The sequence below is a fragment of the Dermacentor andersoni genome, chromosome 3 (assembly GCF_023375885.2).
Source record: "Dermacentor andersoni chromosome 3, qqDerAnde1_hic_scaffold, whole genome shotgun sequence".
NCBI lineage: Eukaryota > Metazoa > Arthropoda > Arachnida > Ixodida > Ixodidae > Dermacentor > Dermacentor andersoni.
Genome location: NC_092816.1, coordinates 58,152,056 through 58,177,680, shown reverse-complemented (window position 1 = coordinate 58,177,680; position 25,625 = coordinate 58,152,056). Strand labels below are relative to the sequence as shown.

Genomic DNA, 25,625 nt, shown 5'->3' with positions numbered 1-25,625 from the left:
TCCGGGAGCGTCGCCGCACACCTCTAGCCACGGCGTGACTAAGTCGACTGTGTGTGAATCCCCAATCATAACACCACGCGCCGACCAAGACGCCAGACAATGGGCGGCCGGCGGGCGCGCTGCAGTTCGGGGAATAGATGCCCCTACGGTGCCGGGTAGTCTCCCCTACGGTGCCTCGTGTCCCCTACGGTGCTTCGTCTCCCCTACAGTGCCTGGTCAACTCACCTACAGTGCTTGGACGGCCGTTTCCGTCACCTGGGTATCGGGAGAGGACCGATTCTTTAAAAACCGCTGTTGTGCGGCTGCTCAAGACACTCTCTCTCAAGCAGTCATGTTAGACTGATGTACTTTCTCAAACAGTCATGTTAGACTGATATAAATACTGTAAATAAACCCATATTCCTCGTTCTCGATACCAAGCAGTCCTTCCCTTCATCAACGTCCTCAGCGTGGATAAGTTGGACGACGGCATGGGCCAGCTACCTTCTAATTCGTGCCCAACTCCAATCTTGACAACGGATCACGAGTGATGGGATTGAACCCCCAATCATAACACCACCCGGTTGTGGTCGTTCATTCATCTTTATTCAATGTGGCCGTACGTTCCTCTGCATAACAGGAACGTTGCCAGCGCCGTAGCGCTTATCGCTACAAATAGTTTCAAATTTTCCGGAAACCCATTGGTTCCCCAGTACTGGAGCGCCGATACGACGGCGCGCAGCTTGCTCTTTCGCGCTCGGCGCTGTAGCCACGCCGCCAGGCTTCCTTGTCGAATCCCGGTTCATTCGAAGCCGGCTTGCGCCATTGCACCAGCAAAAACCAGGACTGAGATCGTCCCTAGAACTGCAGATAATGAGAGAAAAGGCACGGCGTCAATCAGGTCAGCATTTTCAAATTGAAGCTGTATGAATGTAGCAATTAGGAGGGCCACTCATATTCAGTCAATCTCAAGTGCTAGATGACCCTTCTGGAAACATCGACATGTATACGTTTTACGCAAATAGACGGTTTAACAGGAGATAAAAATAGGGAATACAAGGCGCCTACAATATTTTCTCCAATTCGGGTCAGTCGTACATGGCTCGATTGAAAAAAAAACAGACTGCACCGGTGATCTCCACTGTGGAGATTTGCATGTCGGTATCGCGCGTTCGAGTCAGAGGGCGACTTTCAGAAAGCCTGATGGTTCTGCAAATAATAAGGTACCTTCCGCCTTCATAAAAGCGTATAGGAATAAAAAGGACTGGTACTGATAGCATCGACAAAGTTTAGCGAATAAAGGTGGCTTTTTCTTTCCTCCCATATTTGTTCACGTACTCAAACTACAACGCACTTGATTAACCATTCATAACGTTATTTTCTGGTTGCCTATCTATCTAGCTATCTATATCTATCTATCTATATCTATCTATCTATATCTATCTATATCTATCTATATCTATCTATCTATATCTATCTATCTATCTATCTATCTATCTATATCTATATCTATATCTATATCTATATCTATATCTATCTATCTATCTATCTATCTATCTATCTATCTATCTATCTATCTATCTATCTATCTATCTATCTATCTATCTATCTATCTATCTATCTATCTATCTATCTAGACGCATAAATAAAAGGCTTTTTGACACCAGATGTCTACAACAAACAGAAAGATTACCTTTTTTTACTCAGCGTTGGTCACTGCATTTAAAAGAGGTTTTCACAAACCACGTACATGTAAGCACTTACTTTATGCACTAGACAAGCAGCAAGCACAGAAGCAGCTTTGAGCATTAGATTTTTGAAGGAACCACAATAGGGCGCCCGCGGCGGCCCCACGCAGCTGCCTCAAGAATATGTATGTTCAGACAGGTGAACTCGGGCGCTCAATCATCATCAGCCTGTCTTTATATCCACAAAAAGCTCAAGGGCCTCTCCCAGCAATCTCCAATCACCCATGCGATGTCTTGCGCCAGCTCATTCCAACCTTGCGCCTGCAAATTTCCTAGTTTCATCACTCCACCCAATTTTTCGCCATTCTCGACTGCATTTCCCTTCCCTCGGCACCCATTCTCCATCTCTAACGGTCCAACGGTTATCTAGCCTACGCATTACATGGCATGCCCAGCTCCATATCTCAGTATCTGTTTCCTATAATCCCGCCGCGCTCCCGCGCATGTGAGCTGCCAAATCGAACCGCCACTTTTATGAGTCCATAGCGGTAGTTTATCCGGACGTTGATGCCAGAAACTCGTGTATACGGACAATTTTTTCAGCTTTTCGTCTGCCTAACACGGAGCGCCTTCTCCGAGCACCAGCCACACGGAAGCGCTACGCTTTGTGGAAGGCCCGGATGCGAGCATGAGGGCATTAACACAGCTAACAAGTTTTAACACAGTGAACACAAGTTAACACAGTATTGTGCGCGAAGTGTTCTTGAGTTACAAAACCGTACTTTCCTTTAGCAGGCAAATCCAGCAAGTTGTGTTGGTGCAGCTCTCATCACAACAAAGTGAAGATAGTTGACCAAGCGAAATTTAGAAAAGCACTTTTCATTGAAGCTACATAACATGCGAAAGGCTGCTGAGTGTGCAATGAAAGAGCCAGACCTTCCTGTTCTATATACTGTATTTCTGCAATGTTCATAACATTTGGAATAAAAGTTACGCAGAAATAATCGATTATTTCTTGCTAATTCGACAATTACTTCCGTGGGGCAAAAAGGGTGCACTATTGCATGTAGTAACTCCAATTGGAAACTGCTGCATTCAGTGTAATTCGCTACACATATCAGTGACCCCCACTCGCTTTTGGTGTCACTGGGGTGCCATTAACGAAATATAGGATGCCATGTTTGAACATACCCCAGGATCCCATATATCTGGTCACAAAACACGATTCTATTGTGCGTTTACGAGTGCGGAACCAATGCCACGATTTTTATTTTTACTGTGTACTGTAGTTAGGAACCACTCAATTTTTTCCGGATCGTTGAAATTTGAGACTGAAAGAGCTTATTGTACACATTTTGAAAGAAATTACTGCTTTTACGTCCCGTAAGAAGGACCTCTGCTTAGTGTAGGATGTTTGTCGAAAAAGTGATAGCTCCACGTTAGATGTGCTGAAATATGCTGCTGGGACAGTTTTCCGATGCGTCAATTTCTGAATTTAACAACCATGTGGGCGTTGTGGCCTGTGAACATGCTAAGCGGACTTGGCAGTTAGCCGTCACCGTCACCATCCGACGAGGTTGTAGATATGCTGACGTATTTCTTTTCCTGTTTGCCAAGCGTTGCCCCTACTGCAATTTTGTGTTGATGTAGTGACAGGGGTTATACTGATGTTGAACTGACGTTATGAGCTGCCGCCACTAATTATGGATTATTTTCGTGCGCTTTTCCTTGTTTCTCTGCCTCGAAATATTTTACACGGTTGTTCGAATTCTATGTACACGAAGAACGACTCTACATTGACTTTGTAGACAGAAACGCTTATAAAAGTACAAATTGTTACTTTCTTGCAGTACGAATGTACATATTGTTACGGTGAAGTGAAGGAAGAAGTTGAATTCGACTAGAGGAAGACGAATTCTGGCAGTTGCCTGAACGCCGTATACACCCGTTGTAAATATACGTTATTTTACACTCGTGGGCCTGCTTTCTTCCTGCAACATCTTGGTGGAAGGTGCGGGGTCCGATCACGGAACTTCGTAGCGGACGTAATCAACCCGCCGCGACAATGGCAAATCAACCGACACACGCGACAACGCCTCGGCAGCCCGAGCCAACGGTCATCCTCACTCATCCGCGGGACACGGGCACATTTTGTGGCACGGACAACGCCGACGTCGAGGACTGGCTTACGATGCATGAGCGAATGTGCGACAACAGCAGGTGGGATCCAACAATGATGCTAGCAAACGTGATATTTTTATCTGAGAGGAACTGCGAAGTAACGTTACGACACACATGAAGCTGACCTAACGAGCTGGGATGTCTGCAAAGAAAAAATGCCAGACCTGTTCGGCAGACCTGTCGGTCGTCAGCTGGCAGCAAAAGAAGAACTTGCGTGCCGCGCTCAGACGTCCACAGAATCCTGTGTTGTGTACATTCAGGATGCGCTGGCCCTCTGTCGTAAGGCTGATAACAACATGACCGAGGCCGACAAGATTGGTCACATACTGAAAGGTATTGCAGACGATGCCTTTAATCTCCTGATGTGTAAGGATTGTGCCACTGTGGATGCAATTATAAAGGAGTGCCGGCGCTTCGAACAAGCCAAGGGCCGGCGCGTCGCTCCAACTTTCGACAGATTGCCCAATACCGCCGCGGCTGGATCAGCCCAGAGGACCGCAAGAAATAACAGGCATCGTTCGCCGTGAGCTTGAGGCCATGGCCCCGGCTCCAGTTCGTTCAGACTGTCGGGAAGGCGTGCGCGTTATCCCCCTTATACAAGTGGTCGTTCGGGAGGAAACAGCAAGTTTGGGCATTCCATCTCTGTGCTCGGTCCGCCATACAAACACCTACCAGATATCTCCGGCCGTTCGCTTTCAGACGCAAAGCTTTCCGCCAATCCGTCGCAACCCAGCTGACCTGCGCACGGCGGATGATGAACCCATCTGTTTTAATTGTTCCGGTATTGCACACATCGCCCGTCATTGCCGCAGCCACTGGTCGTCGCCTCCTCGGTGGTCGTCTCCGAGTCACTACGGCCAAGAACCAGACAATCGTACTTTTTCGCCCATACGCCGACTAGGAACATCAACGCCGACAGTGCTCCACCGAAATCCAGCCGCTCCCCGTCTCCGCAAGGTCGTAGGTCCCGTTCGCCTCTCGTTCACCGCTCCTCGTCCCCTTGTGCAACCGGTCGCTTTGCTTCGGGAAACCAGGCGGTGCAGCCCCCGGAGGTGAAGCAGCAACTCCGACTCGGCCCACAAATCCTTTGTTGACCCTGCCTACATGTGGAAACCTACTGGACATTCAAGTTGATGGTGTTCCTGTTAGGTCTCTAGTTGATACAGGGGCTGCAGCTTTCAGTCATGAGCGCTGCTCTCTGCCGAAAGCTCAAAAAGTTCTGACACCCGCCGTATTGTGCACTGTGCGAGTCGCCGATGAGAGTACTTCACCTGTTCTTGGAATGTGTACAGCACGTGTGACCATTGGGGGCCATTATACCGTTGTTTTATTTATCCTCCTTGAACCCTGTTCACCCGACACAATTATCGGCCCCGACTTCCTTTCGAAACACTCTGCCCAAATTGACTGCTCCGCAGGTGTTGTACAGTTGGATCTGCCGCTTCCTGCCGACGCAACCACTTGTGCTTCACACCGCTTATGTTCTACTGAGTTTGCAAGGCTTTCTCCACAGGCGGCTACAAATGTCTCCCTGACGCCCTGTCCTCCCGTACCTGGTGGCGAGTACGTCGTATCGCCGCTTACTGGCGTGGTTTCGTCGTGCGATATTGCCCTGCCGAGCACCTTAATCCGGATCCGCGAAAACTGCGCTCGCGTGCCCATCCTCAATTTCGGATTTTCGTCGCATGTGCTGCCACACGGTATCGCCATAGCCCATATCACTCCTTTGGAAGAATTTCAGATCTCTTCTTTGACCTCTGAATCTTTCCTCAGTACCAACGGACCTTTGTCACCCACTCCTTCGTACTCGACGCCTGCGGACGATGTTTCTAAGATGATCGCCCCTGACCTTCCTTCTGAGAAAACAACCGCTCTTCGTCACTTTCTGTCATCTTATCGGGACATCTTTGATTTGGACGACCGTCCACTTGGCCAGACATCTGTTGTCACGCATCGCATCAACACCGGTGACACCAACCCCATTCATAGGCGGCCATATCGTGTCTCCGCAACAGAAAGGGCCATCATACAGAAAGAGGTAGACAGGATGATAGACAAGGACATCATTGAACCTTCCAGTAGCCCGTGGGCATCACCAGTTGTCTTAGTAAAGAAAAAAGACAACTCGTGGCGCTTCTACGTTGACTACCGTCACATCAACAAGATAACAAAAAAGGATGTTTATCCCCTGCCTCGCGTTGATGATGCTCTTGACTGCCTTCACGGATCCCAATACTTTTCATCAATTGACCTCCGCTCAGGCTATTGGCAGATTAGCATCGATGAGATTGACCGCGAGAAAACCGCCTTCGTCACACCGGACGGTCTGTACCAATTTAAAGTCGTGCCCTTTGGATTTTGCAATGAGCCAGCTACATTCGAGCGCATGATGGACTCTCTCTTGCGCGGCTTGAAGTGGTCTACATGCCTCTGTTACCTCCACGATGTGATTGTTTTCGCCGAACTTTGAGAGCCACCTGCGACGCCTCACAACCATACTCTGCATGTTTCGCAGGGCTGGCCTTCAGCTAAACTCCTCCAAGTGCCATTTCCGTCGCCGTGAAATTAACATGCTCGGCCATCTCGTAAACGCCGCCGGAATCGAACCTGATCCACAAAAATTTCACGCCGTGTGAAATTTTCCTGTAGCTTGTTCAACGAACCATGTCCGTAGTTTTCTACGCTTATGCTCTTATTTCCGACCATTCGTGAAAAATGTTACCGACATCGCTCACCCTCTCTCACTGACTTTCTTAAGAAATAGGTCTCTTTCTCTTGGGGACCACACGAAATCGCCGGCTTCATTCCTTCCGACCTACGCGTAAACACAACACACATCCGTCCGTTTCCTTTGGCGATCGCACGGACTGAAGAGGTCAGGAAGAGTACAGCTGCTTCTTGCGTTAGACAAATAGCTTTGCAGGTGCTGAATAGCTCTTGGAATGGTCACAATAAACCACACAGAAAACAAACTGCCGCTGCAACCTAACGGTTTAGGCCTCGCGCTCCGCTTCGCTTCGAACCAGCGCCACGTTTATGCGGTCGCCGCACGGAGGCGAAAATTCACGACCGCCTCTCGTGACGTCACGTCGGCCATTACTGGCGAACCGCTCGCTTGCGGTGCGGCGTGCGGCCATGGGCGGTTTGAGCGTAAATCGGCCATAAAGGCAAATACTAAGTCGACGTGGACTGTTTAAATACCATTCCAGAAACCTCGCAACGCTTGTTTCGTGTCAAGAAAAGACTTAAGTTTACGAGTAAATTGCATCTGAAGGGTCCAAATGCCTGCGTACGTGCTATCTCCTCATACGTGGGCCGACAACGAAGACAGTGAAATGCCGGGCCGTCCACGGCGAAGGTGCAGATTAGCATTAAGGGGCCCGCATACATAGCTTCGCTGGTCATCCTTCTCCACAGAGTGGAAGGGCACCGAGTTTCATTTTTCCTTCCTCCATGTTTTTACGCTTTCGCGTGGTGAGCATGGCTGCTTACCAAAAAAAAAAAGAAACATGAAACGCTGGAAAGACGAGCTTTCAGACAAGACCAAAATGGCGGAAGTGGAGCGCGTAGTTCACGCGCTCCACACACGAAACAAGCGTTGCGAGGTTTCTGGAATGGTATTTAAACAGTCCACGTCGACTTAGTATTTGCCTTTATGGCCGATTTACGCTCAAATCGCCCATGGCCGCACGCCGCACCGCAAGCGAGCGGTTCGCCAGTAATGGCCGACGTGACGTCACGAGAGGCGGTCGTGAATTTTCGCCTCCGTGCGGCGACTGCATAAACGTGGCGCTGGTTCGAAGCGAAGCGGAGCGCGAGGCCTAAACCGTTAGGTTGCAGCGGCAGTTTGTTTTCTGTGTGGTTTATTGTGACCCTTCCAAGAGCTATTCAGCACCTGCAAAGCTATTTGTCTAACGCAAGAAGCAGCTGTACTCTTCCTGACCTCTTCAGTCCGTGCGATCGCCAAAGGAAACGGACGGATGTGTGTTGTGTTTACGCGTAGGTCGGAAGGAATGAAGCCGGCGATTTCGTGTGGTCCCCAAGAGAAAGAGACCTCTTTCTTAAGAAAGTCAGTGAGAGAGGGTGAGCGATGTCGGTAAAATTTTTCACGAATGGTCGGAAATAAGAGCATAAGCGTAGAAAACTACGGACATGGTTCGAGTTTAGAGTTCAATTTAAGGGTCCGCGTACTTCAACTTAAAGGTGCATGTGCGTGCATTCGCTGTTTTTGCCTCTTCATCATCATCATCAGCCTGGTTACGCCCACTGCAGGGCAAAGGCCTCTCCCATACTTCTCCAACAACCCCGGTCATGTACTAATTGCGGCCATACCGTCCCTGCAAACTTCTTAATCTCATCCGCCCACCTAACTTTCTGCCGCCCCCTGCTACGCTTCCCTTCCCTTGGGATCCAGTCCGTAACCCTTAATGACCATCGGTTATCTTCCCTCCTCATTACATGTCCTGCCCATGCCCATTTCTTTTTCTTGATTTCAACTAAAATGTCATTAACTCGCGTTTGTTCCCTCACCCAATCTGCTCTTTTCTTATCCCTTAACGTTACACCTATCATTCTTCTTTCCATAGCTCGTTGCGTCGTCCTCAATTTGTATTGTATTGTATTGTATTGTATTGTATTGTATTGTATTGTATTGGGTTTTATGGCGCATAAGCAACTCAGGCTATCATGCGCCAAACATATGGTATAATTTATTTCAAAATTGGGTATCCTCAGCGAAGGTCCTTGTCCGGACAAGTACTCTGAGGAGCCCAACAAACCAAATGAAGACCTCAGCCTTCTTCTCAGGACTGAGAAAATGGGTGAGGTGCATCATAAGATGCTTGAAAAAACTGGGTAATAATTTTTAGAATTAGTAGTTCTGTGATATATTATATTTCGTTTAGGATCGCTGCGTCTTTCAAAAAACTAAAAACAGATGAAGTTTCTACTAGTGGGTTATCTCCTAAAAGAAGACTGGGATGAAAGGGAATGCGTTCATTGTAAAATACAGTAAAATATTTTTTCCTTAGCCGTTTGAGTTGTGTGCACGAGAATTAAATGTGATTTACAGTGAGTGCATCTCCACATTTCTCACATAAGGGTTTGTTTTGTTTTGTCAGTAGAAAGTTATGTGTTAGGTGTGTGTGTCCGATGCGCAGGCGGCATAAAATTACTTCTATGAAACGTTCCTGATGCCTGCATGATCTCCATTCTCCTAGAATAGGTTTTACTAAATGTAGTTTGTTATTTTCTTCGCTATTCCATGTACGCTGCCATTTTTCTTTAAGCTTGTTTTTCACTAACTTCATGCAATCTGCATAGGGTATATTTAAAGTACTGACATCCTTATGGCACGCTTGAGTGGCACACGCGTCAGCTCTCTCGTTGCCTCTAATTCCTTGATGGCTTGGTATCCAACAAAGCTTAATTTCGTGTCCTTGTGTTTGAGCAGTTATTATGTTATGGATTATATTTCCTATTAAAGGTTCCCTTACGTTTCTGGCTTTCAGTGCTGTAATTGCACTTAGCGAGTCCTTGTAGATAATGCTGTTTTGAATGTTCATCTCGACTATTTTTGATACAGCCACCGAAATGGCATGACATTCGGCTGAGAAAATTGACGCGCAATGAGGACACCTGACTACATTTTCCCATTTATCTTGCACTACAGCACTTCCGACGTAAAGTGATGTTTTAGAACCGTCAGTATAAAATGCTGTGTGTTCTTTGTACTTTTTGTCTAGCGCCAAAAATTCTTGTATTATATGTTCACGTGGAGTTTGCTTTTTATGAAATTGTGTCAGTGTGTAGTCACCTACACTGGGAAAGGTGTGCCAAGGGGGTAGTGGTTCGGGTCTCTGGGCAACATCAGGCAGTGTGTCTAGAATACCTAATTCCTGGCAAATTTCTTCAAATCTGAGAATAAGGGGTCTCGTCGCATTCGGTTTGTTGTTAAAAAGCTGCTTAGACGGGCACTTCGTAACTATGGAGTAGCAGAGATGTTTTGGTAGTGAACGGGTTTTTAGGACATATGCACATGTGAGCATGGCTCTTCTATCTGCGAGGGCTGGTTCGTTACATTCGACATATAGGCTGTTTATGGGTGATGTTCTGCATGCCCCACTTGCAAGGCGCAGACCTGAGTTATGAAATGGATCTAATTGCTTCAGGTAGGACGGGCGAGCTGAGTTGTATACTATGCACCCGTAATCGAGGCAAGAGCGAACTATACTGCGGTAGATGTGTAAAAGGCAGGTCCTATCAGCCCCCCAGCGTTTATGTGAAAGCACCTTTAATATGTTTAATGATTGGGAGGTTTTCTTCTTCAGGTTCTTTATGTGTGGCAAGAAGGTCAGTTTTCTGTCAAAAATTATGCCCAGAAATTTGTGTTCACTTTTTACGGGCAATTCCGCTTCGTTCAGGTATAGTCTAGGATCTGTCTGTAGGCCACGTTTGAGTGAAAAAAGGATGGCCACCGTTTTCTGTGGGGAGAACCGGAAACCATTTCGGTCAGCCCACGTTGAAAGTTTATCTATTGTTAACTGCACTTGTCTTTCGCATGTTGCTATGTTTGAGGATGTGCAAGCTATCTGAAGATCGTCGACATAGATTTAATACATAATTGACCTTGGAATTATTTTACTGATTGAATTCATTTTAACAACAAAGAGGGTCGTGGTTAAAACACTCCCTTGGGGCACTCCATTTTCTTGAATGAAAATTCTCGACAGGGTTGAACCGAGGCGTATATGGAATGAACGGTTTGACATGAAGTCTTTTAGACAGTTCAGCATCCTGCCACAAATGCCAAGTTCAGCCAAATCGTGAAGAATTCCGTACCTCCAGGTTGTGTCATAAGCACTCTATAAATCGAAAAAAAAAACAGCAAGACATTGTTGTTTGTGTATAAAGGCTTCACGGACAGTATTTTCAAGACGAACCAGGTGGTCTGTTGTCGAGCATGCCTTTTTGAAACCGCACTGATGAACATAGAGAAGCTCACGGGCTTCTAGCACGAAGGTCAATCTCATATTCACGATACTTTCAAAGGATTTTGCGAGGCAGCAGGTGAGCGCTATGGGCCTGTAACTACTCGGAGAAGTTGGTGGTTTTTCGGGCTTTAAAAATGGAACGATGATGGCCTTCTTCCAGGCTTCGGGTAGTTTACCCGATACCCAAACCTTATTAAAAAAACCTGCCTCTACGGCAGGTTCAGAGAGTAAGCCTCCAGAAAGAGTGAGCCTCCAGGTTCCTGCCCCATAGGGGCAGAAACCTGGAGGCTTAGCGCGAACCTTGAGCGTGAACCTTGAGCGCGACACGCAAGTTCTTTTTTTTTTTTTTTTTGCCGCCAGCTGGCGACCGACAGGTCTGCCAAACAGGTCTCTTTGCAGACATCCCAGCTCATTAGGTCAGCTTCGTGTGTGTCGTACCATTGCCTCGCGGTTCCTCTTAGGTAAAATATCAGTTTGCTAGCATCATTGTTGGATCCCACCTGTTGTTGTCGCACACTCGTTCGTGCATCGTAAGCCAGTTCTCGACGTCAGCGTTGTCCGTGCCACAAAATGTCCCTGGATCCCGCGGATGAGTGAGGATGACCGTTGGCACGGGCTGCTTAGGCGTTGTCGCTTGTGTCGGTTGATTTGCCATTGTGGCGGCAGGTAGATGACGTCCGCTGCGAAGTTCCGTGATTGTACCCCGCACTTTCCACCAAAATGTTGCAGGAAGAAAGAAAGCCCACGAGTGTAAAATAACGTATATATACAACTGGCGTATATGGCGTTCAGGCAACTGCCAGACTTAGTCTTCGTCTAGTCCAATTCAACTTCTTGGTTCCCTTCACCGCAACAATATTTTCGGCCCTACTTTTGTCTTTCATGTGACGCGTTTCCCCTTAATAGTTTACCGGTTCACTGACCATAGTCAACTACACAAGAGAACGCATATAACAAAAAAATGACAACCATTCCACTCTGTGAAGATGGAATGGCAGCGAAAGCTGACGATCGACAGTCAAAGCTCTCAAACGAAAAGCAAAGTGCTTTCGCTGGCATTCCATCTTCACAAAGTGGAATGGTTGTCATTTTCTTATTGTCCTAATCTCTGGTCATCGTGACGATATAGGTACGCACACACACACTGGCGTATCGCCTAGCTCTGCTCTTAAATGTATCCGTCACGTAAGACGATGAATGGCTCACACCCTTTAGTCAACGGCTCATACCCCCGTAGGGGCGGCCTCCCAATTACGACGACAGAAAAGTGAATTCTACGATGCGATGGTGAGCGGCAACGGAGCCAGCTACATGTAGAAGGCGGCGACAACGACGACGAACGCGCGAGCAGTGGCACTAGCGAGTTCGCGCCGTTGGTGCCGAGAATTTTCAAGTCCTTTTTGTCTTCATTTGAAAAATTTGTACGAAACATTTTGAAAAAAAAAATAAAGACGTCTGTTCTTACCCGTGTGCCTGGGACCTCTTTGAGTCCCACGTGTGACAAGTGAACTATTGTTCAAGGGCGCGTTACGGTTTCCCGAGCCCACAGGGGTAAGTGCCTTTGAGCTTGGACTCTTTCTGCACTATAACCAGGATAGGCCCACATTTCTGTTGCCGGACGCAGCAAAACTACGGAAGGTTAGTCATGTACAGCCTTCGCTGTAATATATCTTACCCATGCCGAAGAGAACATTCCACCAGGTGGGCAAGCAGGTGCTGAAAAAGAAAGAGAGAAAAGCTTCTGTCGTGATAGAAAAAGAAGAGATTTTCCTCCTTTTCAAGGTCTTGTCGATTGCATGAGGGCAATATTACGGGGGCGTAAAGTAACTAAGAGAAGAAGCCTATAGCTCTTCAGAGAAGGAATGCGCCTGTTTAGTTTGGCAGTCCACAAGCTGTCGTGTTACTTGTACGAACCGAGATTCATCCTCGATTTATCACCACTGCCTTCTGACATGGCTCAATGGAATGTCACAGAAAATGGCCGCTTGCTCCGATGGAGCCTCCCCCTCCAGCAGCACAACTTCTCCGTTAGTTATAAGAAGAGGACGTTGCGTAGCAATGCGGAATTGAGCAGGCTGATCTGAAACTCATTCTGCGTTTAGGCATCCCGACTAACTTTTGTTGTTGTTGTTTTTTCGTTATTTTAAGCGAAGATGAAAGCCTCTCATTTAGCAGGACTCCATTCACGATTGCTAACTTAGTCGGTACGAAATTCTTTCAAAATTTGCATAGCGAAATGCAGTATTTGTTGTTTTTGCACTCATGCTTTCTTTGAAGCCTGGCGGGTCTAAAGCGAGATCCGGGATACTTCATCTAAGCGCAGAGCCGTGTTGTGGGGTTCCACTTGCTGTTGCTTCTCATTGTGAGATGTCTTGGGGTGTACGTGAGCATTTCGAAGCTGGTTGCTGCAAGCCACGTCATTCCCCTTGCCACCAGCCATTCTCTTCCTGCCCAGCCGTTATCAGCACTGGCCAGTCGAGGTTTTCCGAGCAGGAGCTGTTACGATCAGCCAGCAGGGGTAATGGCCTCTCCGGCCCCACTGCGCCGAATCGTTTCGTAAAACCCACAATGCGTACCCCCCCCCCCCCCCCCCCCCCGCCCCAGGAGGCCTTACGGTGCCAGTAAGTCTAGAAACGTTGGGCGGACCGAGTATAGTGAGCTGCTTCGCTGTCGCCTTCACGGACCAGTTGGGGCAAGAAAACTAAACGGGCGCTCTATGGCGTTCCACCACGGCCTGCGGTATCGCCACGGCCTTTTCACAGACGCGGTAGTTAACCAAGTTGTGCCAGCCTAAGTCAAGCGTTACAACTCCTGTGTACGAGGCGCCCCTCCTTTCGGTGCGTTCAGTGAAATAAAAGTGCGGGAGTGAGTGTGTGAACCCACGCCCTCACAGGCGGGTACTTGGAAGACTTTTGACGCTTCGACTGGACGAAGGTTGGACAATAGTTTTCCCTAGCCTGGGGATCTAGGGAGGACAGAGGGTGTTTAAGCAGCCGTTCGCGGTTTGTGTGTTTGCTTCGTTTTCAGTCATGCTAGAATGACGAAATGCGACGTCCTCCACCTTTCATGTAGATATTGTTCATAAATCCCGCACGCATCGTTCTCGATGAGAACAAGTTCCTCCCTTCAACAACGTCCTGTCGGACGTCGTTGAGTCGGACGGCGGCATGGGTCAGCTACCCCTTTTGACATGGCATATCCCAACTCTTACACTTGCCAAGAATAGATTTCCAGTGCTGAAGAAAAAGCACCTCCAGCAGTTTCCTAAAGTTTTCAGGGTTGTAGACGCTGCTATATCATCTGGCCGATTATTCCATAACGCAATGGCGCGTGGCAATGCAGATACGTTAACATAATCCGCAGCCAAACTTTACTGTTCAATTTTTTGAAATATCGGTGCCGGTCATACGCGCGAAAATACGGTAATTTACTTATACTGTCTTTCCTCTGCATTTTTCCACTCGTCTGCGTCATTTCACGTTACGTACTGGCGGACCTACCATGTCTTTTCCTTTTTTTCTGCGAAGATCCAAAATCGCGCGCTCCAATCCATGACTTTGATCTCCTGCACGAACACATCAACAACAGGCGGATCTTATTATGTATGAAAATTTAATGTTTAAACGTAACATCCTACATCTCAAGTCTACTTCAAAAAATACCAAGAAGGATTCATGAGTTCGGAAACTGAATCAAAAGCTAAATTACTCTGCAGTGACCGTAACGGGCACCAGCATGCTGCCTACAATTGCTTTATGCAGCCGCGTGCGGATGCAATTTGAGCCTTACGCCGCACATAAACAAGCCGGCTTGCATGACGCGCACATCACTGAGACAATGTTGCCAATATGCTGAACGGTATTGCTGGTGATGTATTCAACCTACTTGTCCAACTTGTATCGTCAGTTACCGCAGCCGTCGAAGAATGATACCGCTTGGTACTGGCGTATACTTTAACAGTGTGTCTATCCATTTAGTAAACATGGCCATGCTTTAAAACGCAGCTGTCACACACCCTGTAAACGAGGCGCCAGCGCCGGACCAAATTGCAAAGCCGACTTATCAGCTTCCGAAAATAACCCCACGAAAGCACGGACAATTAATAAGGGGCCCTCTGGTGCGCAAGCGAACGCCGGTTGTGCACCAAAGACCTCCCAGAGTTGTCGAAATTCTCAAATAAGCCGGTTACATACACACATGCACACTTCGGCTAGACGCATTGCAATGCAATTCAGATGGGTGCTAATAAAATTCTGGAAAACCACTAACGACAAACCCTAAGAGTTCGACATGTGCAGTAGAGAATGAATAGGGATACCAGATGTACACTCGTATTCACCCTTGAGGGTATTGAGCCAGACGTCCTCGACGTAACTCGAGACACATCTCAAAGAAGGGGCCTTCTGGAAATGCAGACGCCCGAGGAACTCGTCCGCTAGCTTGTCAGGGAATCCTCTTCGGCCGACGGTCGGCATACGCGTCACAGTGGGGCGGTCCGATTCTGCCCGATTCCAGCACGGCGCTTGTATTGTCTTCGCCGGCATTTCTCGAACTTTCTGACGGAGTTGTGTTCCAATGGCATGAACAAAGCCTGTAAATCTACCGGACATTTCACACGTTTTCGGCCATGGCCACAGAAGCGTCTTCAAAGAAGGTGGCGACTCATCCGCCGGCGCCCGCTGTGGCTGTCCCACTCAATGTGCCACCTCACGCCGTAAACAGGCCAGTGGCCGTATGACCAGCCGCTACCCTCGGCGCAGTTCCGACAGGAATGCGCCGCCTCGACTGGGACGACGTGGATGCCCGATGTTCCTAGTCGCTAAAGCACGCCACGTCAGACGGTGCAGTTTCGCTTTCCCGTCTCGTATTAATAGCGGACGCTCAGAACAAAGTGTGTAGTTTTTGTACGTAGATGGCGTACATGGCCGTCTTGAGTAGACGGGGCGCATTACCACAGGGAGCCAATCGGTCATGAACCAGGTAAAGGAAATTAAAAATTTTGAATTTGAATCTTATAAATGAAAATTATAGCCCCTGATTAGGCAGTGTTGACGGTAAGCAGAGCGATGTCTCTCTTTAGGTGTTGCGAAGCATTCCATTGCCTTAAACTTGCCGTGATCGCAAGAATAATGGAAGATCTGTCAGAGGCAGTTGCGAAAGTTGTAACAGCCATGCAAAGCGACACGACCACTAAGTGGAAGAATTCTTTTCGTATCAGGAACCATGGAGCGCAATCGTTTCCTTCTCGTTCTCATTTGTTTTCCTCTGATATCAAATTTCGCACTGCTGTAGGATCGAGTGCACATGCAAGCGATACCTTTTGGATGAAAATGAATCTCCAGAACTGTAATTTGGAAGACGTCTTCATTTCTCAGCTTCTAGGAAACTACTTTTACAGGATCCCCTTCGATAGTTTAGCTTAAACTTGGAATTTACGAGTGTTGTTTCCTTTGCAGCTACTGTTCGTTTTTTCAACTAAAGGATTATTTTCGGAAAAAAATTTCTTTTGACGAAGAGGATTTGATGCTAAACAGGCGTACTTTAAAATTTTTCTCTAATATTGACCTATTACTATTCACTACGTGCTTATATTGCCTAATGTCTCTTTTCTATATTCAGTAGGAGCTTCATTTCAATTTATATTTTTCAATATTCACTTTATATTTGTGACCCCTCACACCTCCCAACATGTTCGTCAATCCGCCAGAGTGCGCTTCGACAATAGCCGAAGAATACACAGCCCACAAACCACTGGAACCATTCTTAAGGATGTTTAGCCACATTGACAGATAGGAAGGAAAGTGTACACACACGCCTGCGTGTAGTTGTCCTCGTTATCAACGGGCCTTAGCAATCCTAAGTGTGTCTTACCAGCCAGCCCGAGTTTCAACGATTGCTAGTCTAACCACTACTGCGTTCTCACACTGCAAGGGTGTGTCACCATGGGCGTGGGTGGCTCCACACAGGCAGAATGAACAAACATATTACACGACTCAATCGGAGGATATAGGAGAGAACATGATGGTGACGATTACGTAACAATTTCCCAAAGCCACTGGGCGCTATAGGCAACGAACTTGGCGATACCATAACACAAAAAATATGCAAAAGAAAATATGAAAAAAAGGCTCATCATCAATAAACAAGCTGTACGTAAGTATTTCATTTAAAAATTTCGGAGGGACTTTAGCGCTGCACATTGTGTCATCATTTGCCCGCCCTGTCTTTTGCTTCCGGCTTCCTGTATTAAACAATAAAAACTCATTCGAACTTACTAATTGCACTTAACTGCCATCCCCCGGTGCTACCGCCGTTGTCGTGTCATCGTAGTCATTCCAGCTGCGTCATCTGGCTAATACCACGCCTTCGACGCGCCATTATCGTCAAACTGACGTGGTCAGGCCGTTTCCGTACCATTGCCATCTTTTCAGGCACGTTATGCTATCATGATGAAGCCCGAAATATTATATATATATATATATATGGCACAAACCCACTGTGGGGGATAGGCCACGAAACGATAGGTAATATGATTGCGAAATGCAATAAATAGTTAATAAATACATAAGTAATAAAAAGGAAAATAAATGAATAATCAGACAAGAAAACCAAACCGATAATAAATGAATTAAACCAATATATATTAGGGTAGGCAGCCTGGCTTAAATAGTAATAGTAGATAGTAAGGGGTAGACGTAAAAATGAGGACATTAAATTTTGAATAATAATATTAATAATATTGTTGCTTTGAATTTGTCTTTTAACTTCGTATTTTCTAAATCTACAATGTATTGTGAAAATAGACTAATATTGAAAAAAATCGAAATATTAATAAGGCAATCTTATTGTGTCACAGAGGAAATTTTAAATGGCTCGGCAAACGTTCCAGTGGCTGTATTCAAAGGCGTTGCTCTACGTGAGAGTATTCTAACAGTACTGCATAAAGAAAGTACATTTAGAAGCGGAATTTCTCAGCATCGTTTTCCGTGAGTAGAAAACCACCGACACGATAAGATTTGATCGATGGATTCCAGCTTATTGCAGAGGAATCATACAGGGGATACCACCAGACGACTTCTGTGCAAGTTAAAATTAAGTGGTGGAATACGGCAACGGGCAGCCTCGTGAATGATACTTCGAATTGCCGGTTAGGACACCATTGTCGATTCCAAGAATAATTTAGATGCATAAAATTTGCAGATTTTACTATTCAGTGGCTTTTGTTGTGTTCGGTCAAAGAAAACTGCGTTATATCTGGCTGCAGTGGAATATGTGCAGTTGCCAGCAGCAGAGACATGGCCGGACCTTTTCAAGAAGCTCGTGCTTAAGAATCGGCTGTTTCATTACGATGAACGAATTTCATTAGGTCTAGGTGGCCTGATACCTATATTAACCGAACTAAACTTAAGTGGAGAGGAGGAAATGAATAAAACGTGTTCAAAGGTATCGAATTCGAATACGCGTTAAGCACATTGCATACAGCACGAGAATCTCCGACAATCACAACTTTTGTAACACGAAGGGGTAATTTTCGCAAATCAAGAACTATTGCCACAAGTTAGGCCTGAAAGGCTGACGTGTAATCTGGCAGGCGGACTGTTTCTAATACCGCGCGCTAGTCATTTCGCCTTGCTCGCTATGTTTCCTGTCAATGCTGAAATATCTTCGGAGCGTGATCGTCCTTGCCGCACTACAGACGCGGCAGTATCCACCGACTCACCCAGCTCACCGATCTCCCACGGTGATAATATCAATGGGGTATAAAGACGTCACCACTAACTCTTTTCCTCTACCGACTGTTCCGTCGATCCCTTACCTTACTCGTCAACTGAGGCCCAGGCTGAGACAAGAAGCCGCATCGAGAGATGCGTTTATTGAGATGCGTTGTGGAATCTCGCATCGAGAGATGCGAGATTAGATGCGAAGTTATGTTCGGGTATTGGTGGTTGAGAGCCTTCAGTTTAGTTCTTCGTAAACTTTTACTCTTGTGCAGCGCGACGGTCAGGTTTGGTCGAACTCAAGGGGAACGTGAACGCTCGCTTTGGCGGCACGAAATTTTGTGGCAAAATTCGAGGTTCCAAGTTGAGTGGTTTGATGAAATTTTGATAGGAAGCCTGGTGGGTTAACAGCTGATTCCGGCGTTTGCATGCTGAGGGGTATTGTGTTGCCGGTATCGACTCTTCTGTACAGGTTGTTGTGCGATGGTTGCAGGCATTCCAAGTGCGCAGGGGTTGCAGAGAGCAAAGCCATTTTCTTGCTCGCCAGCCATTCTCTTCCTGCCCAACGGTTGTCAGCACTGGCGAGTCGAGATTTTCCGGGTTAAGGAGGAGCTGTTAGGAATGGCCTGCCGAGGTGCCAACATGTATGGTTTCTCAGCCAGCTGCAGCAGCAGGGTTGGCGTTTTCTGGGAAGCCACCGTGATCCTCTAGCCGAACGGCGTGACTCAGTCTACGGTTTGCGGAGGACTATACGTCGCGTCAGCGACTCTCCGTCGCGGACAAGCCGAAAGGAGTTCGACGAAACAGGCTTTGTTACTGAACCCGCCACCGCCGATATCGTCTGCCGTGAGCGGGGGAGTTCCCGAGGGAAGGTAATTGGCGGCATCTCCCCAAGCGCCTTTCAAGACGTAAGCCCCGAGTTCTGCGAAGCCCGTCTCACCTCGGTGTGGGCAGTGAAACCAGTGCGTACGTGTGTGTGTAAGCCCTCCCGCTCAAAGGCGACTCGGCTACGATGACTGGTCGAACGTTTCCCTCACCTAGAGATCTATAGGGAGCACGGAGTGTTTATAAGCAGCTGTTTGTCGGCTGCTAACGTGTGCTCGTCAGTGTGCTCGTCATCGTGCTCGTGAGCTTTGTGCTGTAGGAGTCGTCGGATGATCTCGCCACTGCCACAAGGTGAAGGGGTTGTAGGTCGTAGGAAGGAACTTGGGAGGACAGGACTAGGCGTACAGGGTTTATTTACAGTATTTGCATTTTAAACAAGAGACATTCGACTGTCTAGCGTGGCTCCCAAATGGCGCACGCAAGACGAGCATACAGCACACAGCTTACCAGCACGCTGACGAGCACACCTAGCAGCCGACAAACAGCTGCTTATAAACACTCCGTGTTCCCTAGATCCCTAGGTGAGGGAAAAACGGCACTTCACCGCCGATTCGCAGCGTCCAAAGTCAACGCAGTCGACCCGTCGGTTCTCCATTATCTTGAGTCTTGAAGGGCGCATGGGGAGGTTCCGCCAATTACCTCCCCTCGAAAACTCCCCCGCTCACGGCAGACCAGGTTGGCGGTGGCGTGTTCCGTAACAATAGTTGGTCCGCCGATCGCGTTTAGTCACAACGGCGCCGAGGGTGTGTTGAAGCGGCACCTCCTCGAGGTCCCTACGAAATGAGACATCGCAGCAATTGTGATAAGCTTTCATGGTTCCCTTCGGAGAAGCTCGCAACGCTCGCAGCTGCAGCTGGCTGAGAAAACTTGCAGGACGCATGTCGGCAGGCCAATCCTAACAGTGCTCGTATGCTATATGCTTCGTCTTGCGTGCACCATTTGGGGATCACGCTAGACTGTCGAATGCATGTCTTGTTCTAATGTAAATATCTGTATATGAATCCTGCTCGTCTAGTCCTGTTCCCCGAAGTTCCTCCCTACAACCTACAACCCTCACTATTGGTGGCAGCGGCGAGATCGTCCAACTCCTACAACTAACTATGTCAGCGGTGGGATCGTCCTCCAAAATCTGACAGCCTGCGACCTCTCTGGGTCCCACGTGCGACAAGAAAATAGTTCAAGGGCGCGTTACAGGTTCCCGAACCCACAGGGGTGTGTGCCATTGAGCTTGGACCCTTTCTGCACTATCACCAGGTTCGGCCCACATTTCTGTTGCCGGACGCGGCATAACTACGGAAGGTTAGTCATGTACAGCTTTCGCTGTAATATAACTTACCCATCCCGAAAATGATATTCCAGGAACTTGGCATGCACGTACTGAAAAAAACAGAGAAAAGCTATTGTCATGATAGAAAAAGAAGAGATTTTCTTCCTTTTCAAGGTCTTGTCGATTGCATGCCCACTCGCCCACAAAATATTACGGGGAGCGCGAGCTCGTGACGAAACAGCCCTCCTCCCCTTCTAGCGGCGCACCCCCGTTGTCGAGATGGATCAACGCCTGCGCGCATGCGCGTCCTTCCAAGATTGCAGGCACGCATGTTTCCGCGCTTCCTCCTTGCGCGCCGGCGATATGCGAATGTAGCCGGGAGGCGCCCCTCTTGGGATTGGCGCTGTGGCGGCTTCGGCGGGCAAAGCTTGGCTTATACAACGGAAATCGAGAGGTCATTTCCGTCTTGCCTCTCTCCTTGTATGGAGCGCGTTTTCTGCCACGCTCTCATGCGGGAGAAGGCCCCGTTCGTAAGAAGAAAGCAACAACGAAGATTGGCAACGACAAGGCCAGAAAAAAAAAAAAAAGACTTGTTGCGTCGCCGCTATAAGGGGAGGAGGGCTGTTTCGCCACAAGCTCGCGCGCCCCACAATATATTGTGGCCGACTGTACTTGTTAGGTGAGACTAAAGTACCTACCGTCTTCATTAAGTCTGGAGTGCAAAGGTACGTCCTCACTTGCGGAAATAAGCGCGCGCTTATTTAGGCAGCGTTTGTGGTGTCGTCTTCTCGTTTCCTGTCTACGTTTTGCGCTGTCAAGCAGGATGGAAAATTAACAAGCCCAAGCTGTTATTCTAGAGAATTTTTTAAACGCGCGGCTTTGCGCGCGTTTATTTCCTCAAATGAGGCCGTACGTTAATTCATTGTTGTCGGTTCGTGCAAGCGCGCTACTGCGGCCGGGAAGTCCAGTCTTGGTTTAGGTTAGGATAAGACGAGATTCGGATTTAAGTCTAGACTTAGAGGCTCCCGTTTGGGCAATCGGCCCCTCGTATCGACTCTCACTCCGCCAAGGTAACCGCGTGAAGCTGACTTCCTGGCTTGACTGCCCGGCTGCGTATTTCCAAATGCTAGTAGGTACAGCGGGGCGTGGCACTTGCGCAGACGACGGACGTTTGCGCGCATGCGCGAGTAAGAGCAGGTGCGAGAGAGGATATGTGAGCACTTTTGCTCCTTGAATATACGCCTCCGCCTGGCACTATGGAGGAGTTTCTTGGCGCATGTTATGTTTTTGTCCTCAACGCGTGCCGGCAGAAGTCGCGGGGCGCGGTAGTGCTGACCTTAGCATCGCAAGTTGGCGGCTCGACGCAATTATATTTATTCAATCGTGTTTTTGACTAATTTAAACAACGAGTCATTATTTCGCATTATGGGTGGCGCTTCCAGGACACCAAAGCGGTAACGGGCACATCAAAGCTAGAACCCGGACTGGTCGGTGGGTTGGGGCTCGCAGAGGCCTGCGCGTGCCAGGAGAATATAAGATCGGCTGTCCGCAAATTTTTTATGCGAACACCCCCTTGAGCGCTTCGGCCTCCGCGGCCCCAACACACGGCCAGCCCTGCTTCCAGCTTTGATCCCCCCGGTACCGCTTGTGTGTCCCGCAGATTTTGCGCCACCTGCTTTAACATAACCTCATATCCTCTCCAATGCCTCCGTTTGCCGGTTACATGTGCCCTCCTGGAGCATCGCTCGTAAAAAATTCAATCTATCCTCGCGACGAAAGAAGTTACTCGCGACTTATACAACACCATTCAGAACCTTGCCCCTTAAGACAAAGCGATCACCAAATAGAGCGTCCGTGGCCACTGCCTCACCGCGCGGGCAGCCAGCGGCGGAGCGTAAACAAATTGGACCGCACTCCGCAATGCCGGCATGCCTAGGGGACAAACGCAAACAACACGCGTTAAGAAACCTCCTCTGTTGTACCTAGCCAGACTCACATAAGGAGCAATGGCCCCCAGATATTCTCTCTCGCACCCGCTCTTACTCGCGCCTGCGCAGAAACGTCCAGCGCCGTGAAAAGCGCCACGCCCCGCTGTACCTACTAGCAATTGTAAAACGCTGCCCGGCTCTGCCTTGACCTAAGGAAAATTTAGATTTCCTAAGTATGATACAGCCGGTAATATTGCTACGGACCAGCCCCATTGATGAGAAAGAGGCCAATCGGTTCTACGATTGACGGCGACAATTCTTGAGCTGACGCAAGATGTCACTTTTCAGTCAGGTATTCGTATTCGTTTGTCTACCGGATTTTTGCGCGTATAACCCGCCACGACGTATTAACCGCACCCCGTATCACAACAGCCTTGAAAGAATAAAAAATATATCCCCGCGAATAATAGGAAGAAATCTCAGTAGACCACACTGCTGAAATTTTTGCAAGAGCAGTCTCCATTCGCAGATGCGCGACCCATCTACGTCATCATCATCAGAGTCAGCGCAGTTAAATACATTGTGGCTCTACATCTCGTGCGGGGATACTGCCAAGTTCCCCTACCAGAAATTGCTATGAATCATTTATCTCACCTGCAGGCAGTTTTCGCCCACTCGTTCTCAGCTTCGGGCTGAAGAACGCGTCATTTAGCTTCTCTTAGTTGACGGATATTGCCGCAGTTGAGGGAAGCAGCTTAACGATGAAAGTGGAAAAATGTATGTTGTCTGGCTGCTCGCAGGTTACTTATCCGGGCCATGTTGTCGGCCAGAGCACGAGACGGCCGGCCTAGCTGAAAACAGGTACGATTGGAGATTTTTCACAGCCATGCACGAAAATAGACATTCGTTCATTTTTAGAACTCGTTGTACTATGAACGGTACACATTCCGAATTACTCGCAAATGGCAAGTCCTTTCACGGACGCACTCCTAAAGGGTGCACCAAGTAGAGTGCACTGGGATAATATCAAAGAGAACACTTTCCAAGGTTTGAAAATGCTTTTAAAGTTTCTTGTCCTAGGCTTCGCGCGCCAGACTATACAAAGGAATTCATAGTTCAGTGCGACGAAAGCGACAGGGGAATGGGCGTGGTACTAAGTCAGGTCGGCGATGATAATGAGAAACATCGTATTCTCTATGCCAGCCGTAAAGTAACTAAGAGAGGAAGCCTATAGAGCTCTTCAGCGAAGTAATGTGCCTGTTTAGTTTGGCAGTCCACAAGCTGACGTGTTACTTGTACGAACCGAGATTCATCCTCGATTCATCACCACTGCCTTCTGACATGGCTCAATGGAATGTCACAGAAAATGGCCGCTTGCTCCGATGGAGCCTCCCCCTCCAGCAGCACAACTTCTCCGTTAGTTATAAGAAGAGGACGTTGCGTAGCAATGCGGAATTGAGCAGGCTGATCTGAAACTCATTCTGCGTTTAGGCATCCCGACTAACTTTTGTTGTTGTTGTTTTTTCGTTATTTTAAGCGAGGATGACCGCCTCTCATTTAGCAGGACTCCATTCACGATTGCTAACTTAGTCGGCACGAAATTCTTTCAAAATTTGCATAGCGAAATGCAGTATTTGTTGTTTTTGCACTCATGCTTTCTTTGAAGCCTGGCGGGTCTAAAGCGAGATCCGGGATACTTCATCTAAGCGCAGAGCCGTGTTGTGGGGTTCCACTTGCTGTTGCTTCTCATTGTGAGATGTCTTGGGGTGTACGTGAGCATTTCGAAGCTGGTTGCTGCAAGCCACGTCATTCCCCTTGCCACCAGCCATTCTCTTCCTGCCCAGCCGTTATCAGCACTGGCCAGTCGAGGTTTTCCGAGCAGGAGCTGTTACGATCAGCCAGCAGGGGTAATGGCCTCTCCGGCCCCACTGCGCCGAATCGTTTCGTAAAACCCACAATGCGTACCCCCCCCCCCCCCCCCCCCCCCCCCACGTGGCCTTACGGTGCCAGTAAGTCTAGAAACGTTGCGCGGACCGAGTATAGTGAGCTCCTTCGCTGTCGCCTTCACGGACCAATTGGGGCAAGAAAACTAAACGGGCGCTCTATGGCGTTCCACCACGGACTGCGGTATCGCCACGGCCTTTTGACCGACGCGGCAGCTAACCAAGTCGTGCCAGCTTATGTCAAGCGTTACAACCCCTGTGTACGAGGCGCCCCTCCTTTCGGTGCGTTCAGTGAAATATAAGTGCGGGAGTGAGTGTGTGAGCCCACGCCCTCAAAGGCTTGGAAGACTTTTGACGCTTCGACTGGACGAAGATTGGACAATAGTTTTTCCTCGCCCAGGGATCTAGGGAGGACAGAGGGTGTTTAAGCAGCCGTTCTCAGTTTGTGTGTCTTCTTCGTTTTCAGTCAAGCTAGAATGACGAAATGCGACGTCCTCCACCTTTCATGTAGATATTGTGCATAAATCCCGCACGCATCGTTCTCGGTGAGAACAAGTTCTTCCCTTCAACAACGTCCTGTCGGACGTTGTTGAGTCGGACGGCGGCATGGGTCAGCTACCCCTTTTGACATGGCGCATATCCCAACCCTTACACTTGCCAAGGATAGATTTCCAGTGCTGAAGAAAAAGCACCTCTAGCAGTTTCCTAAAGTCTTCAGGGTTGTAGATGCTGCTATATCATCTGGCCGATTATTCCATAAGGCAATACCGCGTGCCAATGTAGATACGTTAACATAATCCGCAGCCAAACTTTACTGTTCAATTTTTTGAAATATCGGTGCCGGTCATACGCGCGAAAATACGGTAATTTACTTATACTGTCTTTCCTCTGCATTTTTCCACTCGTCCGAGTCATTAAACGTTACGTACTGGCGGAAGCAGCGTTCATTGCGCTCGTCACGGAGCTACTCAGCAGGACCTACCATGTTTTTTCCTTCTTTTCAGCGAAGAGCCAAAATCTCATGCTCCAATCCATGACTTGAAT

General features: G+C 48.1%; 1 protein-coding gene across 2 annotated transcripts; it reads right to left on the bottom strand.

Annotated features, from left to right (window-relative positions):
• Positions 1–563: 563 nt before the first annotated feature.
• On the bottom strand, positions 564–25,625 carry LOC129380906 (uncharacterized). Of its 2 annotated transcripts, XM_055063109.2 has the most exons (5): positions 25,564–25,625; positions 20,780–20,820; positions 14,341–14,405; positions 12,516–12,556; positions 564–843 (listed from the first exon to the last, which is right to left on the bottom strand). In XM_055063109.2, the coding sequence occupies exons 1-5, from the start codon at positions 25,614–25,616 to the stop codon at positions 588–590; spliced, it is 456 nt and encodes a 151-aa protein (XP_054919084.1). In that variant the 5' UTR covers positions 25,617–25,625; the 3' UTR covers positions 564–587. The 2 variants fall into 2 exon arrangements, 1 of the variants encoding a protein (XP_054919084.1); XR_008609107.2 differs by lacking the exon at positions 14,341–14,405.

What these genes read in the sequence shown, in the direction of transcription:
- LOC129380906 (XM_055063109.2), bottom strand. Translation starts at nt 25,616, where the DNA reads ATGGATTGGAGCATGAGATTTTGGCTCTTCGCTGAAAAGAAGGAAAAA. An exon ending in GAAAAGAAGGAAAAAACATG is followed by an intron (nt 20,821 to 25,563) that starts GTAGGTCCTGCT and finishes TGTTTTTTTCAG; the next exon opens with TACGTGCATGCCAAGTTCCT. An exon ending in GAATGTTCTCTTCGGCATGG is followed by an intron (nt 844 to 12,515) that starts GTAAGATATATT and finishes CATTATCTGCAG; the next exon opens with TTCTAGGGACGATCTCAGTC.